Source organism: Somniosus microcephalus, chromosome 2, assembly GCF_052327205.1.
Source record: "Somniosus microcephalus isolate GS21.2 chromosome 2, FLI_Smic_1.0, whole genome shotgun sequence".
Classification (NCBI taxonomy): domain Eukaryota; kingdom Metazoa; phylum Chordata; class Chondrichthyes; order Squaliformes; family Somniosidae; genus Somniosus; species Somniosus microcephalus.
The window spans coordinates 256852614-256873154 of NC_140988.1; the positions used below are offsets into that span (position 1 = coordinate 256852614).

Consider the following 20541-nt stretch of genomic DNA (forward strand, 5'->3'; position numbering starts at 1 on the left):
GTGATCCCAGATCTGTTATCCCATAACCTGAAGACCCGCCCCCCACCTCAATATTCTTGAGAACCCCATCCCTGTACTGCCAGATTCCAGAGCCAACTCCAATGCTGATAAGTCAGTCTCCTAGGTGATACTACTTCTTCTTATAAAAACTCTGACTCCACAGTTTGCAATGTCACAGGCGATCTGCTAGGTTTTTAATAAAAATGTACTAAATAATTTTTAAAACTGGTGTGAAAAATGAGCAATAAATTTGAAAATTAAAATTACAACTGCTAAAAAAACTTTGCATTTGGAGATTCCCTTAGGCCCACTCCAGATTGGCAAATAGAATACACAACATAATTCCATCCTAAGCGGATTGAAAATGAAGCACTCTCACAAATTTTGTGTGTGAACACTTTAGGCTGGCCTATTAGGCTGTCATGTGGCACAAAGATGGCAGAGATCTGCCGATATAGATCCACGTCTAATTTTCCAGCCTTTAATCGCCTGCTCTGATCTGGCACCACTGGCAATGGTGACTGCAAGATTTGCCTTTATCCTTAATCAGTTTGGAGCTCCTCTGGATTTCACTTACCAAACCCATATGGTGTTGAGAGGGGGAGAAATTCAGTATCGCCCCATTTGGGGTGCTAACTTTTGAAAGCTGGGAAACTTAACGCCAGGTGCTAATGATTCCAAGCTTTTTCAAAATTCACTGTTTGTGCTCCAGGAAGTGGAGCATTAATGAAGCACTCCACTTCCTTCCTGGAGCACTAAAGGATGCAGACAGGATGGTAATGGTGCAGCGCAGCACAATGTCCCGTGCAGCGCTGCCGAGATCCGAGGCTCCTTCCCTCCCTTAAAGGGAAGGGCCCTCGCTGCAGGCTCTGCATTAGGACCAGTTAGCTGGTCCCTGATGGCAGCCATGATCCAGCCCGATCAGCCCCATGCACTCCAGCAGAGTGCCATGTTGATCGATCGCAGCCCAGGAGCAATCGAAAAAATCACTTGAAGCGTTGTTAACATTTTTCTCCTACCTGGGCCAACATCCCCTTTCATTTGCGCTTCCGAAGCTCCCGGCCTCCCAAACAATGCCTTCTGCAGCTGTCAGTGATGTCGCCCGTCAATGCCGCAGGGATCGGAACCGAAGTTCAGGTCCAGGGTGTTACTGGAATGATGCGCTCGGCAATGACGTCACGATCTCCGGGCGCAGGAGACCGTGGCACAGTGATACCACCGCTGCAAACCTCTCGGTCAAGTTAGCGGGAGTCATTCATCTCGCCGCGCACGGTCAGAACATTGTTAGCGCCCCGTTATCGTCCCCCGGAGGCTATAACGGGAGGCGCTAACCAACCGAATTTCTCCCCCTTGGTGCCTAAAGTCAAATTCACCAAAAATAAAAATGAGGAATAAATGCACATTTTGTGCAGTATGATTGCTACATTCATTGAAAGGTTTCAACTAAAAAAGGGTGAGTTTGAGCATATACCTTGTTTCCACAGCATTGCCCATTGCAGGGCAGGGGATCAGTCTATGACACTGACTTCTGTATTTGCATAAAACCAGAGTGTCACTGAGCTGTTATAGGTGCAACACAAATAGTAATGAAAAGGAGGCACAGTGAGAGTTGCAGAATATTAAAGATGCAGTTAACTGTGGTGCAATTGGTTCAGCCTGAGGTTGCAGAATTCACTTCCAGGGTTAGTGGTTGAGGTAGAAATGATGTCAACATTCACAGCTGAATTAGACAGTTGGATGAAGGAAAAGGAGATAAAGGAATGCAGGAACTCGGCAGGTAAATGTGATTTGGACTATTTACTCATATGGAGGGTAAATGCAGGCCTCCATGTTTCCATGTTGAAAGTTTTAAGTATTTCTATGTATTTTCTGTCTATTCCTTGAATTCTGCTTTCAGAACCTTCACTTCTCTGCTCATTTGCTGGTTGGAAGCAAACTCTTTCTTCTTGGTTTGTTAATGCTACCTTGTTCCTAAAGAATGTGTATTATCTAATTTTTTCCCCAGTCATGCAAAAGATCCAGTTTTCATCAGCAACAATAATCAACAATAAAAATGTCACCACAATGATTTAACGTAAAAATGTATTTAATTAAAACAATGTAAAATGTGTTTGATTTATACAGTCAGAGCTATCTCTGGCATGCCTAAAGACATTGAACACAATTTTTTAATATGCAGGTATCATGCTTTTATTTTCTATTATTAACAAAATGTCATAATCGCTGCAAGGTCATTGTATACATAGTTATAGATACATTTTACATTTTAATATATTGCACATTAGATTTAATCATTCTTTTTATTTAAACAAATAAAAGGAAAATACAGCATGGAATTGAAGACTGAATATATAGTGCTAGGAGTGACATCTGATACATATATACAAATTAAGCTTTTGTTTGTTTAATATATGTGCATGTGAAACAAAATTACTTATGGTATTAACTGCTCTCAAAAATTAGAAATAAGTTTCAGTACAGAGGAACATCTGTTTTCTACACTCCAATTATTGACCTTCCTGATTATTTGCCAGAGTTTTTGTGGAAAACGTCTTGCACAAGGCGGCACAATTGTTTCCTGTCTGACAAATACTTCCTGTCTACATCAATTGCTTCCTGTCTGACAAATACTTCCTGTCTACATCAATCACTTACTGTCTACATCAGTCGCTTCCTGTCTGACATAAATTGATTTCGCAGCTCAAGACAGATTAAGGTGGTAATTTTCAACTTCACCCCCTGGGTGCTGACCTTGGGAAGCAGCCCATTTGCCTGTTGTTGTCCCGCCTGACTTTTGTTCAAATGAGTGGACAGTCTGCTCCACCAGGTCAGCACCCAGGTGGTGAAGTTGAAAATTACCCCTAATTTTAATCTATGTTATTTGTATTGTTTGCATCATCATTCTGTGCCTAAGGTACTGTTCTACCTTATGTATTAATAACAAAATATGGGAACTTTCAAATAGGAACATAGGAAATGCTAGATGAAAAAAAACATGGCCCTTCTAGTTTGCCTTCTACTGTCCTGGTAGTCGTATGGCACGACGATAGTGGAGGTGTTGACAATCATGGTAATCAATCTTTATCAATATGTCTACAACACCCAGACATGAGGCAAGGAAAACCTCAATGATGAAAAGGTTGGGCAACCATCAGTCCAAAGTCACTTGTTCCTCCCAAGCATTCCACGCTTACCATATGCCATGTCTCAAATTACTCATATACTGTATCTCAAAATGTTATTTTCTGAAAGTAATCATTCTAATTTGTATTTGAATGAATCAATACTAACTGCTTCCATCGTATTTCTAGGGAGCCTTTTCCATAGATTGACCACTTGCTCACTGAAATATTGTTTTTGCAGATTCGTTTTGAATTTACCTCCCTTCAGGCACAGGCCGTGTCCTCTGGTTCTACTGTTCTGGACAATGTGAAACAGCTCATCATGGTTTACATTGTCTAATCCCTTTAGAATCCTAAAAACAGCAATCATATTACCCTTCAACCTCTGTTTTCCAGTGAGAACATGTAAATTTACATAATCGCTCATCAGAATCCAATGCCTACACCCCCTCAATCATTCTGGTTGCCCACTTCTGTACTCTTTCAATATCTGCAATATCTTTTTTGGACTGCAGCGACCAGAACTGTACTGCAGCAGCACCAATGATTTATAAAGTGACAGGATGACCTCATTATTCTGACTCAATATTGACCTTTTAATACAACATCTGATTTGCTTTACTCACTGCCACCGAGCATTGTTGCGATTCAATTTATTGTCAATCAGGACCACCAGATCTCTTTCATTCTTCATGTTTTCTTTCCATTTAAGTAATAGTTCCTTCCTGGATTTTTTGTCCCCATGTGAAGCACTTTGTATTTTTCCAGATTGAATTTCATCTGCCCCCGTCTGCCCAATTCCCAAGTATATTCAAATCCTCCTGTAGCTTATCCTGTTCAACTTTGGAGTTCACCAAATAAATGCCAATTTTCACCATCCACTGAAGGGTCGATTCCATTATGGTGGTTAATGGAAGTTCTATTGCACTGATTATTTGGAAGACTAAATGAAATAAATTATTACAGTTAGGGGACACGGCTTGGTTAACGATATATTTTTAACCATGTTTCCCTTGTGTACAGCTACCAACTTTGCTGCTTTTGCAGATTTAGCCCATGGACTCTTTGCTTCAGGACAGTGTTAAGGAAATGTTTGTGCTGTTTTATTTCAATTGGGCTGTGATCTTTAAATCATTTATTCATATATTTGCATCAAGCTACAAGGGAAACATGTACTTAATGTACATCCCTTTTTTATTTACAAAAAATAATCGTTTAAAAGTACAGCTTGCGAAAATCAGATTTAAAATATATTTCAAGCATAACACTGCTGTGGAATCCATGGGTACTTGTAACAATTTTCAAAAAAATTCTTCAGAGAAAAATAAAAATACAAAAATTGGCCATCCTGTACAGCAAAAATAAAACTGATATTTACAATGAAGAGTCGGAGGAAGTAAGGGGAAAATATCTTCTCACCATAAGCATTTATTCCGAAGAAGTTAATACCAACAATTACTTTTGCTTTCAGTTTGTGTTAGATATCCTAGCTTGACACAAGGCAGCAAAGTCCAAAGAATCTTCGTTTCCTCCTTCTCACTAGTGGATATGGGGTCAGATTGAGGAGGCTGCTATCATCTGTAGAGAAAATAGACAACCCATGTTTAAATCTAGTTTTCAATATCACTCTCAGATATAAATGCTGATTATAAAACAGAGTAACAGATACTCAGTTCATGTTTTGTTAAATAGAATAGATTCTGTAGCATTAATAGTTTAGTTCTGTGTTTGTGTGCCTGTAATATTGTAAGTTTGTAATACAGTAGTGAGCCTGTATAGTTGCTGATCGATCCAAGCTAACCATGTGAAACAACTGGCCAGTCAGATCAGAAAAGCATAAGTCAGCCATGTTGGAGTTGGTGCCTGATTTTGTGCTCACTCGCTGAAGAAAAATAAAGTCAGGAGCATATTACAGCTCTGGCTGCATCAAACATTAAATTAAACTTTAATTATTTTTTGAACTGCCTGGTTGAAGAAAATGGCCAGAAAACAGAGCAGGATAGCAACCAGTTCAGACGCAGTCCGAGTATAAAGCAAATCAAATCATAACACAAATGTCGAGTGGAGAGAAAGAAATAGGAACTAAAGTTATAACATCAGAGAGAGAATGACAAGGAATTAACTCACAGATGGAGGAGAAAGGTTTGGAGGCAGGAGTAAGCTGGGAAAGAGAAAGGCCTCCACTATAGATCCCAACATGCTGAGAACTGTTCACCAGTAGCAACAGGGAGAGGTCACAACCTATCCAAAATAAATCCATAAGCAATAGCCTGGCTCGTTTATTTAAAGACTTTTGCAATTAGAGTAACTGGAAACAATGTAAATGGAAGTAATTCACACCAACATGGACTGCAGAGAAATACAATTAATTGAAATACTGCAACAATAACTTTCATTTATATAGCACCTTTAAATAGAAAAATTGTCCCAAGGTGCTTCACATATAGGTGTATATAAAGCAGATGCTAAGACAGGAAAGTAAAGGGTAGAAGCTTGACCAAAAGCTTGGTCAAAGAGGTGGGTTCTAAGAAGATATTTAGACCAGAGGGAGATACTATGGTGGAGGGGTTAATGAGGGATTTCTAGAAAATAGGGCTCAGGCACCTGAAGGCTCCATTGTCAATGGTGCAGTGATGGGAGGGAGAGATGCACAAAAGGTTGGAGTGACAGGAATGGAGCATTACAGCAGGGTGTGGGTGGGGCGGCACATATAACCTGGAGGTTATTTCAGAGATAGGATAGGGCAAGGCCATCGAAGTATTTAAAGATAAGTACAAGGATTTGAAAGTTGAAGCACCGGAGGATGGGGAGCCAATGTAGGTCAGTGAGGACTAGTGTGGTGGGTGAATGGAACTTAGTTCAGGACAGAGCTTTGAACTGGTTGGAGTTTAATGAGGGTGAGAGATGGGAGGCCAGCAAACAACACGTTGGAGCAGTCACGTCTGGATGTGATGAGGGCATGAATAAGGGTTTCAGGAAGGGCTGATATAGGGACAACGTTGCTAAGATGGAAATAAGTAGATTGAGACAATATGAAGCTCAGTTCAGGGTTGAACAAACTCAGAAGGCTAGAAATTCATTATAGCCGAGGAATGTGCGGTGTCAGTAGAAGAGTTGGAGAATTAGCATCAGGCGCAAATGCTTTAGACTGCACGCAAAATTCCCCAGGACCCACACACAGTGCAGGAAGAAATTTAACGACCTCACTCGGGTGGTCAGGGTGAGTGAATGCTTCAACAAATGCTACATACCACCATCTGTACCACAATCTCCACACACTGCCCAAAGCAGCACACCTGCAGCACTCGCCCACCAACAATCTCTACCTAGCAACACTCACACCCACACCTCACATCTTGCACAAAATGACAGCTATTCAACTATGGCAGGCACAAGGGTCATTAGTTATTAGAATTCATGTGATATGTGTGATATGTTTATAGATAAATTTATTAATGGTCTTTGGAATATCTTGTGGTCTCGCTCATTTCACCTTTGCGCCCAGGAGGATGCTGTGATACGCCATGAGACAGGGATTGTATGATGGGGATGTGATGAGCTACAGGGATCTGAGGTTTCATTCATGTGAATCAGAGTCTGATGAGCCGGTCACAGACAGCCCGTCCAGAAGGCCGATTGTCTCGCTGCCTTCTCCCTCCTGTTCCTCCACCTCCTCGTCCTCCTCCTCATCCTCCTCTGCCTCCTCCTCCTCCTGAGGTGGTCCCACAATCCCTGCTGGCAAGGGCTGCGCTCTCATGATGGCCAAGTTGTGAAGCATGTAGCAGACCACCACGAAATGGGACACCCACTCTGGTGAGTACTGGAAGGTCAAGGAAGCGGAACCGTTGCTTCAGCAGGCCGATGGTCTGCTCGATGATGTTAGTGGCGGCAGTGTGGCTCTCATTATATGAGTGCTGGGCAGGAGTGTTGGAGTTGCGGAGGAGAGTCATGAGCTAGGTGGGGGGCAGATAGCCCTTGTCTCCGAGCAGCCACCCTCGAGCTTGGCGTGGTGGCTTGAAGAGTGCTGGCACACCGGTCTGGCACAGAACGAATGCATCATGGCTGCTGCCAGGATAGCAGGCATTAACATTAAGGATTTGCTGTGTGTGGTTGCACACCAACTGCACATTAATTGAGTGGTAGCCTTTGTGGTTACGGAAGATCTCAGGGTTGTTTTGCGGCGCCCACAAAGCCACATGGGTGCAGTCGATGGTGCCCTGCACCATGGAGTAGCCCACTATCCTGGCAAAGCCCATGCACACTTTTCCTGCTTCTCTCTGCTGATCGGGAAGCCAATGTAGTCTCTTCTCTTGCTATAGAGAGCCTCAGTGGCCTCCCGAATGCAGCGATCGATGGCGAACTGTGAGATGTTAACTTTGTCACCTGTTGCAGACTGGAAGGATCCACTGGTGAAGAAATTGAGGGCCACAGTGACCTTGACTGCCACTGGGAGAGCTGTGGTCACCCTGGTCTGAGGCTGGAGGTCTGGTTGCAGGAGGTGGCAGAGTTCTGTGACCACCTCCTTGGTGAAGCGAAACCTTCAAATACACTGCTCCTCGCTTAATTGAATGTAGGAGAAGTGCTCTTGGAATACCCTCAGTGTAGTGTATGTACCTTTAAGACAGAACTACTTTTACAGCTCCTGTATACTGTAGTACCGGCAGTGACCACACCTGTATATAAGCCTTGCGCATGCCTCTGTACCCCCAGTCTTGAGACTACCCTCCTCCAGTAAATACCTGTTTATTGTTAAGTTACAGCATCCGTGTGGTTATTGAAAAACATCATACTCTCAGAATCACGGATCTAACAGTGGCGACGAGTGTCGATTCGAATCTACCTGCAACTCTGCATTTCCCTTCGAGGATTCGCTCCGGGAGGGCGGTGTAAGAAAGTCGAGGCCAGGAACACGGGCGTCGACCACGAGCAACTGCCCAGTCATCCGGCAGAGAGTGAACATCGCAGGGGAGGCTGTGGAGAGCCGGGCTTGGTTCCCCAGCCACGACAATCAGCAACAGACTGACGACAGGTCCAGCGCAGACCCTTCCCGGACAGCGGCGGCTGGAGCCAACCGACGGCGGAGAGAAAGCCGAGCAGCGCCGACGGGGTAAGACAGAGGGTGAAGCGCACAGGGCGCAGCCGGGGGTTGAAAACCGAGCGGCGTCGAGAAAAAAAAGAGAAACAAAACAGAGAGAGAGAGAGGGTAAAGCAACAGCCGGGTTCAGGACCGAGCGGCGTCAAGGAAAAAAAAAGAACGCGCAGAGCACAGCCAGGGCTCAAGGGCTGAATAGTGTCCGCGGGGAGCAGAAGGGAGAGCGCGGGAGATGCCATTGAGCTGCGGAGAAGAAGGATGAGCGTGGGAAACGCCATTTTTAGAAGCCGCAGCGGAGAAGAAGGGCGAGCGCGGGAAGGAAGGAAAGCGCGGGAGACGCCATTTTGTGCCAGCGGAGAAGAAGGGGAAGCGCAGGAGACGCCATTTTTGACAGTTAAATCACACCCAGGGATGCCGAAGAGCGGCAGTATCTCTACATTCGACAATGAAGTCGAAGATTGGGCGACATATGTGGAATGTATTGAGGTGTACTGCAGGGCGAATGAAGTGCCAGATGCTAGGAAAGCACTGGTTTTGTTAAATTCCATGGGTGCAAAAACTTATGGGTTACTGCGAAATCTAATAACCCCAGAGAAGCCGGTGAACAAGAATTTCGAAAGCATACTAGAAATCCTACAGGACCACTTAAACCCCACACCGCTGCTGATAGCAGAACGATTTAAGTTCCATAAAAGGAACCAACACAAAGTCGAAAGCAATGCTGAGTACCTAACGGAACTGCGCAAGCTATCGAAACACTGCCAGTTTGGAGCGGGACTAGCAGATACGTTAAGGGACAAGTTTGTGTGTGGGCTACAAAGTGAAGGAACCCAGAAACGGCTTCTATCAGAAAAGGATCTTACGCTGGACAAGGCTTTCAGTATGGCAGTATCACATGAAGCAGCCGCAAGGGGCACTGCAGAGATACAATGGAGGCTGCAAGAATATGGCACCAATGAAATGTCCTATGGAACAGGGAAGTGCTATCGCTGCGGCAGAACAACACATGACCAGAAGGATTGTTGGTTCAAGGACCAAGTGTGCAGACAGTGTGGAAAAGCAGGACACATAGCAAGAGTCTGCAGGTCTGGGAAGAAAACCAACAGTAAGAAATCTCCACAGGAGAAGTACAAAAAGGTACACCAGGTGATGGACAGTAGTCCAGATGAACAGAAAAGTGACACAGACTCCAGAAGCAAGGAGCTGGGTTGTCTGAAACTACATAAGGTAACCAAAATGGAGGATCACCAGACTATCTGGGTTACACTCAAGATAGACGGAGTCCAAGTGAAAATGGAATTGGACACAGGATCAGCCCTAACAGTCATAAACCAAAGGGACTACAAGCGGCTATTTTCACATATACCCTTGAAAGCTACAGAGATTGTCTTGAAGACATACACGGGGCAAAAAGTCTACCCCAAAGGAAAAATAAGGGTGAAAGTGATATATAAAGGCCAGGAAATACCTAAAATGGATATGTATGTATTGCCAGATGGAGGACCACCACTGCTAGGACGTGAATGGATCCGGAAGATACAATTAGATTGGCATTCCATACAGGCATTGAAGGTTGAGGCCAAAAAGGATGACGACGTCACACCTGGACGACTGTCAAAAATGCTAACTGACGCAAAAGAAGTGTTCCAGGAGGGACTCGGAACACTAAAAGGCATAACACCAACGATTAAAGTAGAGGAAAATGCAAGCCCAAAGTTTCTTAAGGCCAGACCAGTGCCTAATGCGATCAGACCAGCTGTTGAATCAGAGCTGGAAGGGTTGGAACGTTCAGGAGTACTGTCCAAAGTGGACTGGAGCGAGTGGGCTACACCCATCGTTCCTGTAATGAAGGGGTCGTTGAGTAATACACCTGGGGAACCAAAGAAGGTCCGCATCTGTGGGGATTTTAAGGTGACAGTGAACCCAGTCCTTCACACGGTGCAATATCCGCTTCCACGAATTGAGGATATTTTCGCCTCGCTATCTGGAGGTAAACGCTTCACCAAAATTGATCTAGCCCAGGCGTACTTGCAAATGGAGGTAGAAGAAGCTTCGAAACAATACCTTACGATTAACACTCATAAAGGTCTCTATCAATACAACTGGCTGGTGTTCGGGGTAGCATTGGCTCCGGCTATCTGGCAGAGGGCAATGGATCAAGTCCTGCAAGGGATTCCAGGGACCGAGTATTATTTGGACGACATCCTGGTCACGGGCGAAAATGACAGTGATCACCTCGCCAACTTGGAGAAGGTGCTCACCAGATTAAAGGAGTATGGGCTACGAGCTAATCGCCACAAGTGCGAGTTTTTCCAGAAACAGATCTCATAGTGTGGCCATGTCATCGATGAAGAGGGGTTACATAAGTCCCCTGAAAAGATTGAGGCAGTAGTCAAGGCTCCAGCACCGGAAAATGTGTCACAACTGAGGTCATTCCTCGGGCTGGTAAACTACTACCACAAGTTCTTACCAAATTTGTCCACGGTATTACACCCACTGAACACCCTACTGCAAACAGGGGTACCATGGAAGTGGAATGACGAACGTAGACGAGCTTTCCAGAAGTGTAAAGAATTGATCACATCAAAAGAGGTGTTGGCCCATTTCAACCCAGCACTACCAATTCGTTTGGCATGTGATGCATCACCCTATGGTATTGGAGCAGTGCTGTCGCACAAATTCCCAGACGGGTTGGAGAGGCCAGTAGCCTTTGCGTCTCAGTCACTAACCTCAGCCGAGCGCAACTACGCCCAGATTGACAGGGAGGCCCTCAGCCTAGTATGGGGAGTAAAAAAATTCAACCACTATCTGCATGGGCAGAAGTTCACCTTGCTGACTGACCACCAACCACTTGGCTCCATCTTTAATCCTAAGAAGGGCGTTCCAGTGATGACTGCACAACGGTTACAAAGATGGTCCCTCTTTCTAGGGGTGAATCAATATGAAATAGAATATAAAGGCACGAAACAGCATGGGAATGCTGATGGGCTATCTCGCCTGCCACTGCCTACTGTGGAGGAAGCACCAGCAGCGGACCCTATCGAGATAGTTTATTCGTCAATAATTGAACGATTGCCAGTAACGAACGCGGATATAGAGGAGACCCGCAATGATCTGACGCTGTCTCGGGTATATGATTTGACGGTGAGGGGATGGCCAACACATGGCGACTCACTGTTGCCAGCATTCTCATCCAGAAGAGAACAGCTGTCAGTATGCCAGGGGACAGTGATGTGTGGATCCAGAGTGGTGATTCCACCCAAGTTAAGGGAGAGAGTGCTAAATGAGCTACATGAAGGTCATCTGGGGGGAGTGAAAATGAAAAGCCTTGCTAGGGCTTATGTGTGGTGGCCGGGAATCGATCAACAAATTGAAGACCTAACCAAGAGCTGCTCAGGATGCCAGAAGGTCCAAAATGCACCACCACATGCTCCTCTACACCCATGGGAGTGGCCCTCCTCTCCATGGCAACGGGTGCATATTGATTTCGCTGGTCCATTCATGGACTCAATGTTCTTAATAGCAGTGGATGCTCATTCGAAGTGGCCTGAGGTGATAAAAATGTCCTCAACCACTACAGAGAAAACTATTGCAGTCCTGCGGACCATATTTGCCAGAAACGGCTTGCCAGAGCAGATTTGCTCTGATAATGGACCACAGTTTGTGTCCGAAAAGTTTCAAAAATTTATGAGAAGGAATGGGGTAAGGCATTACACATCCGCCCCGTATCATCCAGCCACAAATGGCTTGGCTGAGAGGTTCGTACAAACCTTTAAGAAGGCGATAAAGGCCATGTGCGACGATGAAATTCCACTACAGCATAAGGTGGACAATTTCTTATTAGCCTACCGAAACGCAACACATGCAGTTACCAACCAGACCCCGGCCATGATGTTCTTTAACCGAAGGTTGAGATCTCGTCTGGACTTGCTCAGACCAAATGTGCGAAGAAATGTTGAGGACAAACAATTCCAGCACATCAATGAGAAGCCGACAAGGAGCTTCAATGTAGGACAACCAGTCTTGGCCCGTGACTACCGAACAGAGAAATGGCAACCCGGAACGATATGCACAAGGCAGGGGCCATTAATGTACACAGTGGATGTCGGGGAGAACATTGTGAGAAGCCACGTCGATCAGATCTTAGCGTCACAGGAACGAGTCAACCCCATGTCTCGAGTACCTGGGGATGAACCCGACATACCGGGAGCATCTACCTCAGAACCAGTAGCAGTGGAAACCGATGAACTACCCGATGAAAAGGGGCCAGAATCGCCTCTGCACCAAGAACGAGAACCTCAGGAAAGGCGCTATCCCGAAAGGGTCAGGAAGCCGCCCCAAAGACTGAATCTATAAATGGACTATTGTTGTTTAATGTACATGTTAAAGTGTTAATTGTTATTTGAATATTAGGGGTACTACTAATCTAAAAGGGGAGGAATTGTAGTGTATGTACCTTTAAGACAGAACTACTTTTACAGCTCCTGTATACTGTAGTACCGGCAGTGACCACACCTGTATATAAGCCTTGCGCATGCCTCTGTACCCCCAGTCTTGAGACTACCCTCCTCCAGTAAATACCTGTTTATTGTTAAGTTACAGCATCCGTGTGGTTATTGGAAAACATCATACTCTCAGAATCATGGATCTAACACTCAGAGGGTAAATCTTCCTCGTGAGAGCCCTGATTGCCCTCCTCCTCCCTCTGTGCACATATTCCCATATTTCTCGCTGCTGATGCTCCCTCCGCCATAGATCCCGAAGGGCAAGGTGGCATGCCAGTACAGCCCCCATTAATGTTACTAAGTGTAACCTTGAAGAATAAATTTAGCTACTTTATAGTTGCCAGACTCCAAATACAAAAAGAACCTTGAAATTATTGAATGAAGCTGTTGCAGTGGGTGAAACCAGCAAAAATCCACTGAAACTGCACTGCCAGTGGCAGTCAAGGTCACTGTGGCCCTCAATTTCTTCGCCAGTGGATCCTTCCAGTCCGCAGAAGGAGACATAGTTAACATCTCCCAGTTCGTCATCCATCTACTGGCGCTAATGGGAGGCACTAAGGGGACAAATTTTTCTCCCAGGGTGCGTTCTCAATGTACGAATGATAAAGACTATGCCTTCTTTATTCTTTTTCATTAAACACACACGCACATACATTCATACACTGAAATCTGATGTACTTTTTCTTAAAGCTATGACAGAAATTTATAATTTAGGTGGGAATATTAGTATTTTAATTATGAATCTTGTGTTTTATTTGACTCAATACACAATAATATGTAAAAGAAATCCTGAACAATGGCTTTTAGCAAACACTGATTCTTTCAAGATCTTCTTTCAAAGTTTGCAGCTGACACAAAACTCGGAAATGTAGTAAACAGTGAGGAGGATAGTAACAGGCTTCAGGAGGACACAGATTGGTGAAATGTAGTAAACAGTGAGGAGGATAGTAACAGGCTTCAGGAGGACACAGACTGGTGAAATGTAGTAAACAGTGAGGAGGATAGTAACAGGCTTCAGGAGGACACAGACTGGTGAAATGTAGTAAACAGTGAGGAGGATAGTAACAGACTTCAGGAGGACACAGACTGGTGAAATGTAGTAAACAGTGAGGAGGATAGTAACAGACTTCAGGAGGACACAGACTGGTGAAATGTAGTAAACAGTGAGGAGGATAGTAACAGACTTCAGGAGGACACAGACTGGTGAAATGTAGTAAACAGTGAGGGGGATAGTAACAGACTTCAGGAGGACACAGACTGGTGAAATGTAGTAAACAGTGAGGAGGATAGTAACAGGCTTCAGGAGGACACAGACTGGTGAAATGTAGTAAACAGTGAGGAGGATAGTAGCAGACTTCAGGAGAACACAGGCTGGTGAAATGCAGTAAACAGTGAGGAGGATAGTGTAGTGTCCGTGTGTTGATAAAGACACTGAAGACAGGAGTTGGTTCATAGGTGTTTATTCAGCAAAGTCTGGGGGGGGTTCTAATGGATATACACAATATACAGGCTTATATAGCCCGAGTGGCCATTACCGGCATTACAGCACACCTGGGGCTCTTAAAGGCACATACACTACAATTCCTCCCCTTTTAGCCAACCAGTACATCATATTTTAATAATTATTAATTACATGTTACAAGAAAAATAATATACACATTGCTGTAGTTAATTAATTATAAGTCAGTCTCTCAGGAGGCTTCCTGACTCGGTCTGGATAACGCCTCGGGGGTGTACTAGTTTCTGGTGGTGTAGTAGGTTCTTTTGCCAAGGCTGATTCGGCTTGAATGCCAGTGTCGGGTTCATCGGGTTCCAGTATCACCGGATCGGAGGTAGATATGGGTATCTGTACTTTATCGTTAGACGTATAGAGTTGTGGTGTAGGTTGTCCCTTTTCGGATGACTTTATGATTTGGTCAGCATGGCGCCTTATTATGCTTTCTCCGATGTCCACGGTATACATCAGTGGTCCTAGTCGTGTGCAGATAGTTCCAGGCTGCCATTTCTCGTTACGGTAGTCCCGGGCCAAAACTTGTTGACCTATCTGGAAGGTTCTAGTTGGCCTTTCATTCATGCCTTGAAACTGCCAGTTCTCCATGTCCCTTCTGATGTTGGGCTTGACCAAATCCAGCCGGCATCTTAGGTTTCTATTGAAGAACATCATGGCGGGAGTTTGGTTGGTAACCATATGTGTTGCATTCCTGTATGCGAATAAGAAGTTATCCACCTTGTGCTGAAGTTTTATGTCTTCATTACCCATGGCCTTTATGGCCTTCTTGAAGGTCTGGACAAACCTTTCAGCCAATCCATTGGTGGCGGGATGGTATGGGGCAGACGTGTAGTGCTTAACCCCATTGTTTTTTAAGAACTTTCTGAATTCTTCGGACACAAATTGTGGTCCATTATCAGATCATTAACAGAGGATAAAGGGGAACCAGTGGACGTAGTGTATTTAGACTTCCAAAAGGCATTTGACAAGGTGCCACACAAAAGATTATTGCTTAAGATAAAAAATCACGGGATTGGGGGTAATATTCTGGCATGGATAGAGGATTGGCTATCTAACAGAAGGCAGAGAGTTGGGATAAATGGTTCATTCTCAGACTGGCAATCAGTAACTAGTGGTGTTCCGCAGGGGTCAGTGCTGGGTCCCCAACTCTTTACAATCTATATTAACGATTTGGAGGAGGGGACCGAGTGTAACATATCAAAGTTTGCAGATGATACTAAGATGGGAGGGAAAGTAGTGAGTGAGGAGGACATAAAAAACCTGCAAGGGGACATCGACAGGCTAAGTAAGTGGGCAGAGATTTGGCAGATGGAATACAATACTGGAAAGTGTGAGGTTATGCACTTTGGCAGGAAAAATCGTAGAGCAAGTTATTATCTTAATGGCAAGAAACTGGAAAGTACTGAAGTACAAAGGGATCTGGGGGTCCTGGTGCACGAAACTCAAAAGGTTAGTATGCAGGTGCAGCAAGTGATTAAGAAGGCCAATGGAATGTTGGCTTTCATTGCTAGGGGGATAGAATATAAAAATAGGGAGGTATTGCTTCAGTTGTACAAGATATTGCTGAGGCCGCACCTGGAATACTGCGTACACTTTTGGTGTCCATACTTAAGAAAGGACATACTTGCTCTCGAGTCAGTACAAAGAAGGTTCACTCGGTTAATCCCAGGGATGAGGGGATGGACATATGAGGAGAGGTTGAGTAGATTGGGACTCTACTCATTGGAGTTCAGAAGAATGAGAGGCAATCTTATTGAAACATATAAGATTGTGAAGGGGTCGGATCGGGTGGATGCGGGGAAGATGTTCCCGATGATGGGTGAAACTAGAACTAGGGGGCATAGTCTTAGAATAAGGGGCTGCTCTTTCAAAACTGAGATGAGGAGGAACTACTTCACTCAGAGGGTGGTAGGTCCATGGAATATGCTGCCCCAAAAAGCTGTAGAAGCTACATCATTACATACATTTAAAACAGAAACAGACAGTTTCCTAGAAGTAAAGGGAATTAAGGGTTACGGGGAGCGGGCAGGTATTTGGACATGAGTCCAGGTTCGGATCGGTCATGGCCCTATGGGTAGCGGAGCGGGCCCAGGGGCCATGTAGCTTGATCCTGCTCCTATTTCGTGTGTCTAATTCTGTTAGATTCAGGAGATGGTTCTGTGATAGTGGATTGGCGGTTAGGATCAGATCAGCCATGATCTTATTGAATGGCGGAGAAGGCTCGAGGGGCCGATTGGCCTACTCCTGCTCCTATTTCTTATGTTCTTATGTTCTTATATCTGTTCCAGCAGCCCATTCCTGGCAAACATGGTCCTTAATACTGTGATGGTTTTTTTCGTGGTGGTGGAGGACATCTTTATTACCTCCGGCCACTTGGAGTGTGCATCAACCGCGATTAAGAACATTGAGTCCATAAATGGACCAGCAAAGTCGATGTGTACCCTTTGCCATGGAGATGAGGGCCACTCCCATGGATGTAGAGGGGCTTGTGGTGGGGCATTTTGGACCTTCTGGCATCCTAGGCAGCTCTTGGTCATTTCTTCGATGTCTCCATCGATACCTGGCCACCATACAAACGCCCTAGCTAGGTTCTTCATTTTCACTCCACCCAGATGCCCCTCGTGAAGCTCCTTTAGCACTTTATCCTGGAGTTTGGGTGGAATCATCACTCTGGATCCACACATCAAGGTTCCTCGGCACACTGACAGCTGTTCTCTTCTTTGCGAGAATGCTGGCAACAGTGGTTCGCCATGTGCTGGCCATCCCTTCACTGTTAAATCGTAGACCCGTGAGAGAGTCGGGTCATTTCTCGTCTCCCTTTCAATGGCAGAATTTGTTACTGGTAGACATTCCACTATGGTAGAGTTGAACATATCTACTGGGTCTACTGTAGGTGCCTCTTCTACCATTGGCAACGGTAGGCGCGATAAACCATCAGCATTCCCATGCTGTTTTGATCCTTTGTATTCTATGTTGTATTTGTGTACCCCTAGAAAAAGGGGCCACCTCTGTAGCCTTTGCGATGTCATAATGGGAACACCCTTTTTAGGGTTGAATATGGAGATGAGGGGTTGATGGTCAGTCAACAAGGTAAATTTTTGTCCGTGTAGGTAATGGTTGAATTTCTTCACTCCCCATACCAGGCTGAGTGCTTCCCTGTCGATTTGGGCATAGCTACGCTCAGCTGAGTTTAATGAGCGTGACGCAAAAGCTATCGGCCGTTCTGAGCCATCAGGTAATTTATGGGATAATACTGCTCCTATGCCGTAAGGGGATGCATCGCACGCCAGTCTGATTGGCAGTGATGGGTTGTAATGAGCCAAAACTTCTTCGGATGTGATTAAGTCTTTGCATTTATGGAAGGCACGTTTACAGTCTTCGTTCCATTTCCAAATCACTCTTGTTTGTAGAAGTTCATTAAGAGGGTGTAGAAGAGTTGATAAGTTCGGTAAAAATTTATGATAGTAATTTATTAATCTCAGGAACGACCTTAATTGTGAAACATTTTCAGGTGCTGGGGCTTTTATGACCGCTTCAATTTTTTCAGGTGACTTATGCAACCCTTCCTTATTAATTATGTGGCCACAATATATCTGATTTTGGAAAAATTCGCACTTGGGGCGATTTGCTCGTAGGCCCCATTCTTTCAGCCTAGTGAGCACCTGCTCCAAATTGGCAAGGTGCTCGTTGTCGTTTTCTCTTGTTACAAGGATGTCGTCTAGGTAGCATTGCGTCCCCGGAATCCCTTGCAGGACTTGCTCCATAGCTCTTTGCCAGATAGCTGGAGCTGATGCTACTCCAAAAACCAGTCGATTGTACTGGTACAGGCCTTTGTGTGTGTTTATCGTGAGATACTTTTTAGAGGCCTCCTCAACCTCCATTTGTAGATATGCCTGTGCCAAGTCAATTTTGGTGAAACGTTTCCCTCCGGATAGTGAGGCGAAAATATCTTCTATCCTCGGAAGAGGATACTGTACTGTGTGAAGGATCGGGTTAACAGTCACCTTGAAGTCTCCAGAGATGCGAATTTTTCTCTGTTCTTCAGATTTATCATTATTCAATGCTTTTTTCATGACTGGAACGATGGGTGTTGCCCACTCGCTCCAATCTATTTTGGATAATACGCCTGCCTTTTCCAAATTCTCCAGCTCTGCCTCGACTGCTGGACGAATTGCGTATGGCACCGGTCTTGCCTTAAAAAATTTGGGAATTGCTGCATCTTCCACTTTTATTGAGGCGGTGATGCCTTTCAAGGTTCCTAGTTTCTCTTGAAACACTTCTTTGGCGTTGGCCAAGATGTCTTTTAATCGTTCAGGGATGATGTCATCATTGTTTTTTTTGTTACTGGTCACCGTCAGTGCCTGAATGGAGTGCCAGTCTAAACGTATCTTCCTGATCCATTCACGTCCCAACAACGGTGGACCACCATCTTGTAGAATGTATAAATACAACTTTTGTATTTCTTTGCCGTTGTATACAACAGGCACCCTTATTTTTCCTTTGGGGTATACTTTCTGCCCCGTATATGTTTTTAAGATAATGGATGTGTCTTTTAGAGGTATATGCGAAAATAGCCTCTCGTAATCCCATCAATTTATTACGGTTAGAGCTGATCCTGTATCTAGCTCCATTTTAACTGGGGACCCTGCTATCGTGAGGGTAACCCAAATGGTTTGGTAATCATCTTTGGCAAGTACATTATGTAATTTGAGACAGCTTAGTCTCTTGTTTTCGGAGTCGCTATCGCTCTTCTGGTCTTCAGAGCTACTGTCCGTCATCATTTGTACCTTCCTGTACTTTCCTTTATTGATTTTTTTTTTTCTGTCTGTGGATTTATTTTGTCCAGATCGGCATACCCGTGCAATGTGTCCAATCTTTCCGCATTGCCTGCATGCTTTGTCCTTGAACCAGCAGTCCCTCTGGTTATGGGTGGATCTGCCGCAGCGATAACATCTTTCGAAACCCTGTGTCATTTCATGGGTGCCGAAGTCCTGTGTCTTTTGTTGTATCTCTGCAGCTCCACTTGCTGCTGCTTCGTATGATATAGCCATACTGAAAGCTTTGTCCAATGTTAAATCTTTTTCAGAAAGCAGCCTTTTTTGTGTTCCTTCACTTAAGAGACTGCAAACGAATTTGTCTCGAAGATAATCTGCTAGTCCTGCCCCGAATTGGCAGTACTTTGATAGCTTTCTTAATTCGGTTAGGTAATCAGCGTTACTTTCATTCTTGTGTTGATTTCTCTTGAAGAATTTGAATCATTCCGCTATCAGCAGTGGTGTTGGGTTTAAGTGCTCCTGCAGGGTATCAACAATTTCTTTAAAATTCTTGTCCTTTGGTTTGGCTGGAGTGATTAAATTTCGTAACAGCCCGTATGTCTTTGCGCCCATTAGGTTCAGCAGTACTGAAGCTTTTTTTTCATCTTCTATTCCATTTGCAGTGCAATATACCTCTACTCTTTCCACGTATGTGGTCCAATCCTCTATTTCGCTATCAAAAGCATCAATATTGCCAGACTTAGGCATTTCAGAAAAGATATGGCGCTTCCCACGCTTTCCCGCCGCTGCTGCCGATGACAACGCTTTTTCCCGCGGTTTCTGTTCTTTTAAAAAAAAAATTATTTACAGTTGGAGACTCGTTCCCGCCGGACTTTCTCTCCAGGTCTGAACGCTGACCTGCTTGCCAAGCTGGCCATCTCCCAAGTGCTCCCTCCCAGTCCGTTATTGCTTGCCTCCGATTTCGCTGCCTGTCTCAGCTGTAGAGCTAGCCGCTGGAGCCCCAGCCTGACGCCCAGGAAGGATTAGTGCAGTACCTGCCACCAGCTTGGCCAGCTGGTGAAACCACAGCTTCTGTCACTTTCTTGAGTCTTCTGGACGCCCGAGGAATCGATGTCCTTGAGGTGCTGCTGAATTGCAGGTAAGTCCGTTTCCACTTCGTCGCCACTGTAGTGTCCGTGTGTTGATAAAGACACTGAAGACAGGAGTTGGTTCATAGGTGTTTACTAAGCAAAGTCTGGGGGGGGGGGTTCTAACGGATATACACAATATACAGGCTTATATAGCCTGAGTGGCCATTACCAGCATTACAGCACACCTGGGGCTCTTAAAGGCACATACACTACAGATAGTAACAGGCTTCAGGAGGACACAGACTGGTGAAATGTAGTAAACAGTGAGGAGGATAGTAACAGACTTCAGGAGGACACAGACTGGTGAAATGTAGTAAACAGTGAGGAGGATAGTAACAGGCTTCAGGAGGACACAGACTGGTGAAATGTAGTAAACAGTGAGAAGGATAGTAACAGGCTTCAGGAGG

At 44.8% G+C, this 20541-nt stretch overlaps 1 protein-coding gene across 6 annotated transcripts in view; it reads right to left on the reverse strand.

The window, feature by feature from the left end:
• Positions 1-2068: 2068 nt before the first annotated feature.
• Positions 2069-20541, reverse strand: part of rgs7bpa (regulator of G protein signaling 7 binding protein a) — a 176578-nt gene continuing 158105 nt past the window's right edge. For 5 of the 6 annotated variants that reach the window (XM_085971270.1, XM_085971296.1, XM_085971304.1 and 2 more), the window contains one exon: positions 2069-4700. In XM_085971270.1, coding sequence (XP_085827396.1) covers positions 4609-4700 — 92 coding nt within the window. In that variant the 3' untranslated portion in view covers positions 2069-4608. Of the gene's footprint in view, positions 4701-12627; positions 14921-20541 lie in introns of those variants that run through there. The other variant, XM_085971279.1, reaches the window with a different exon arrangement.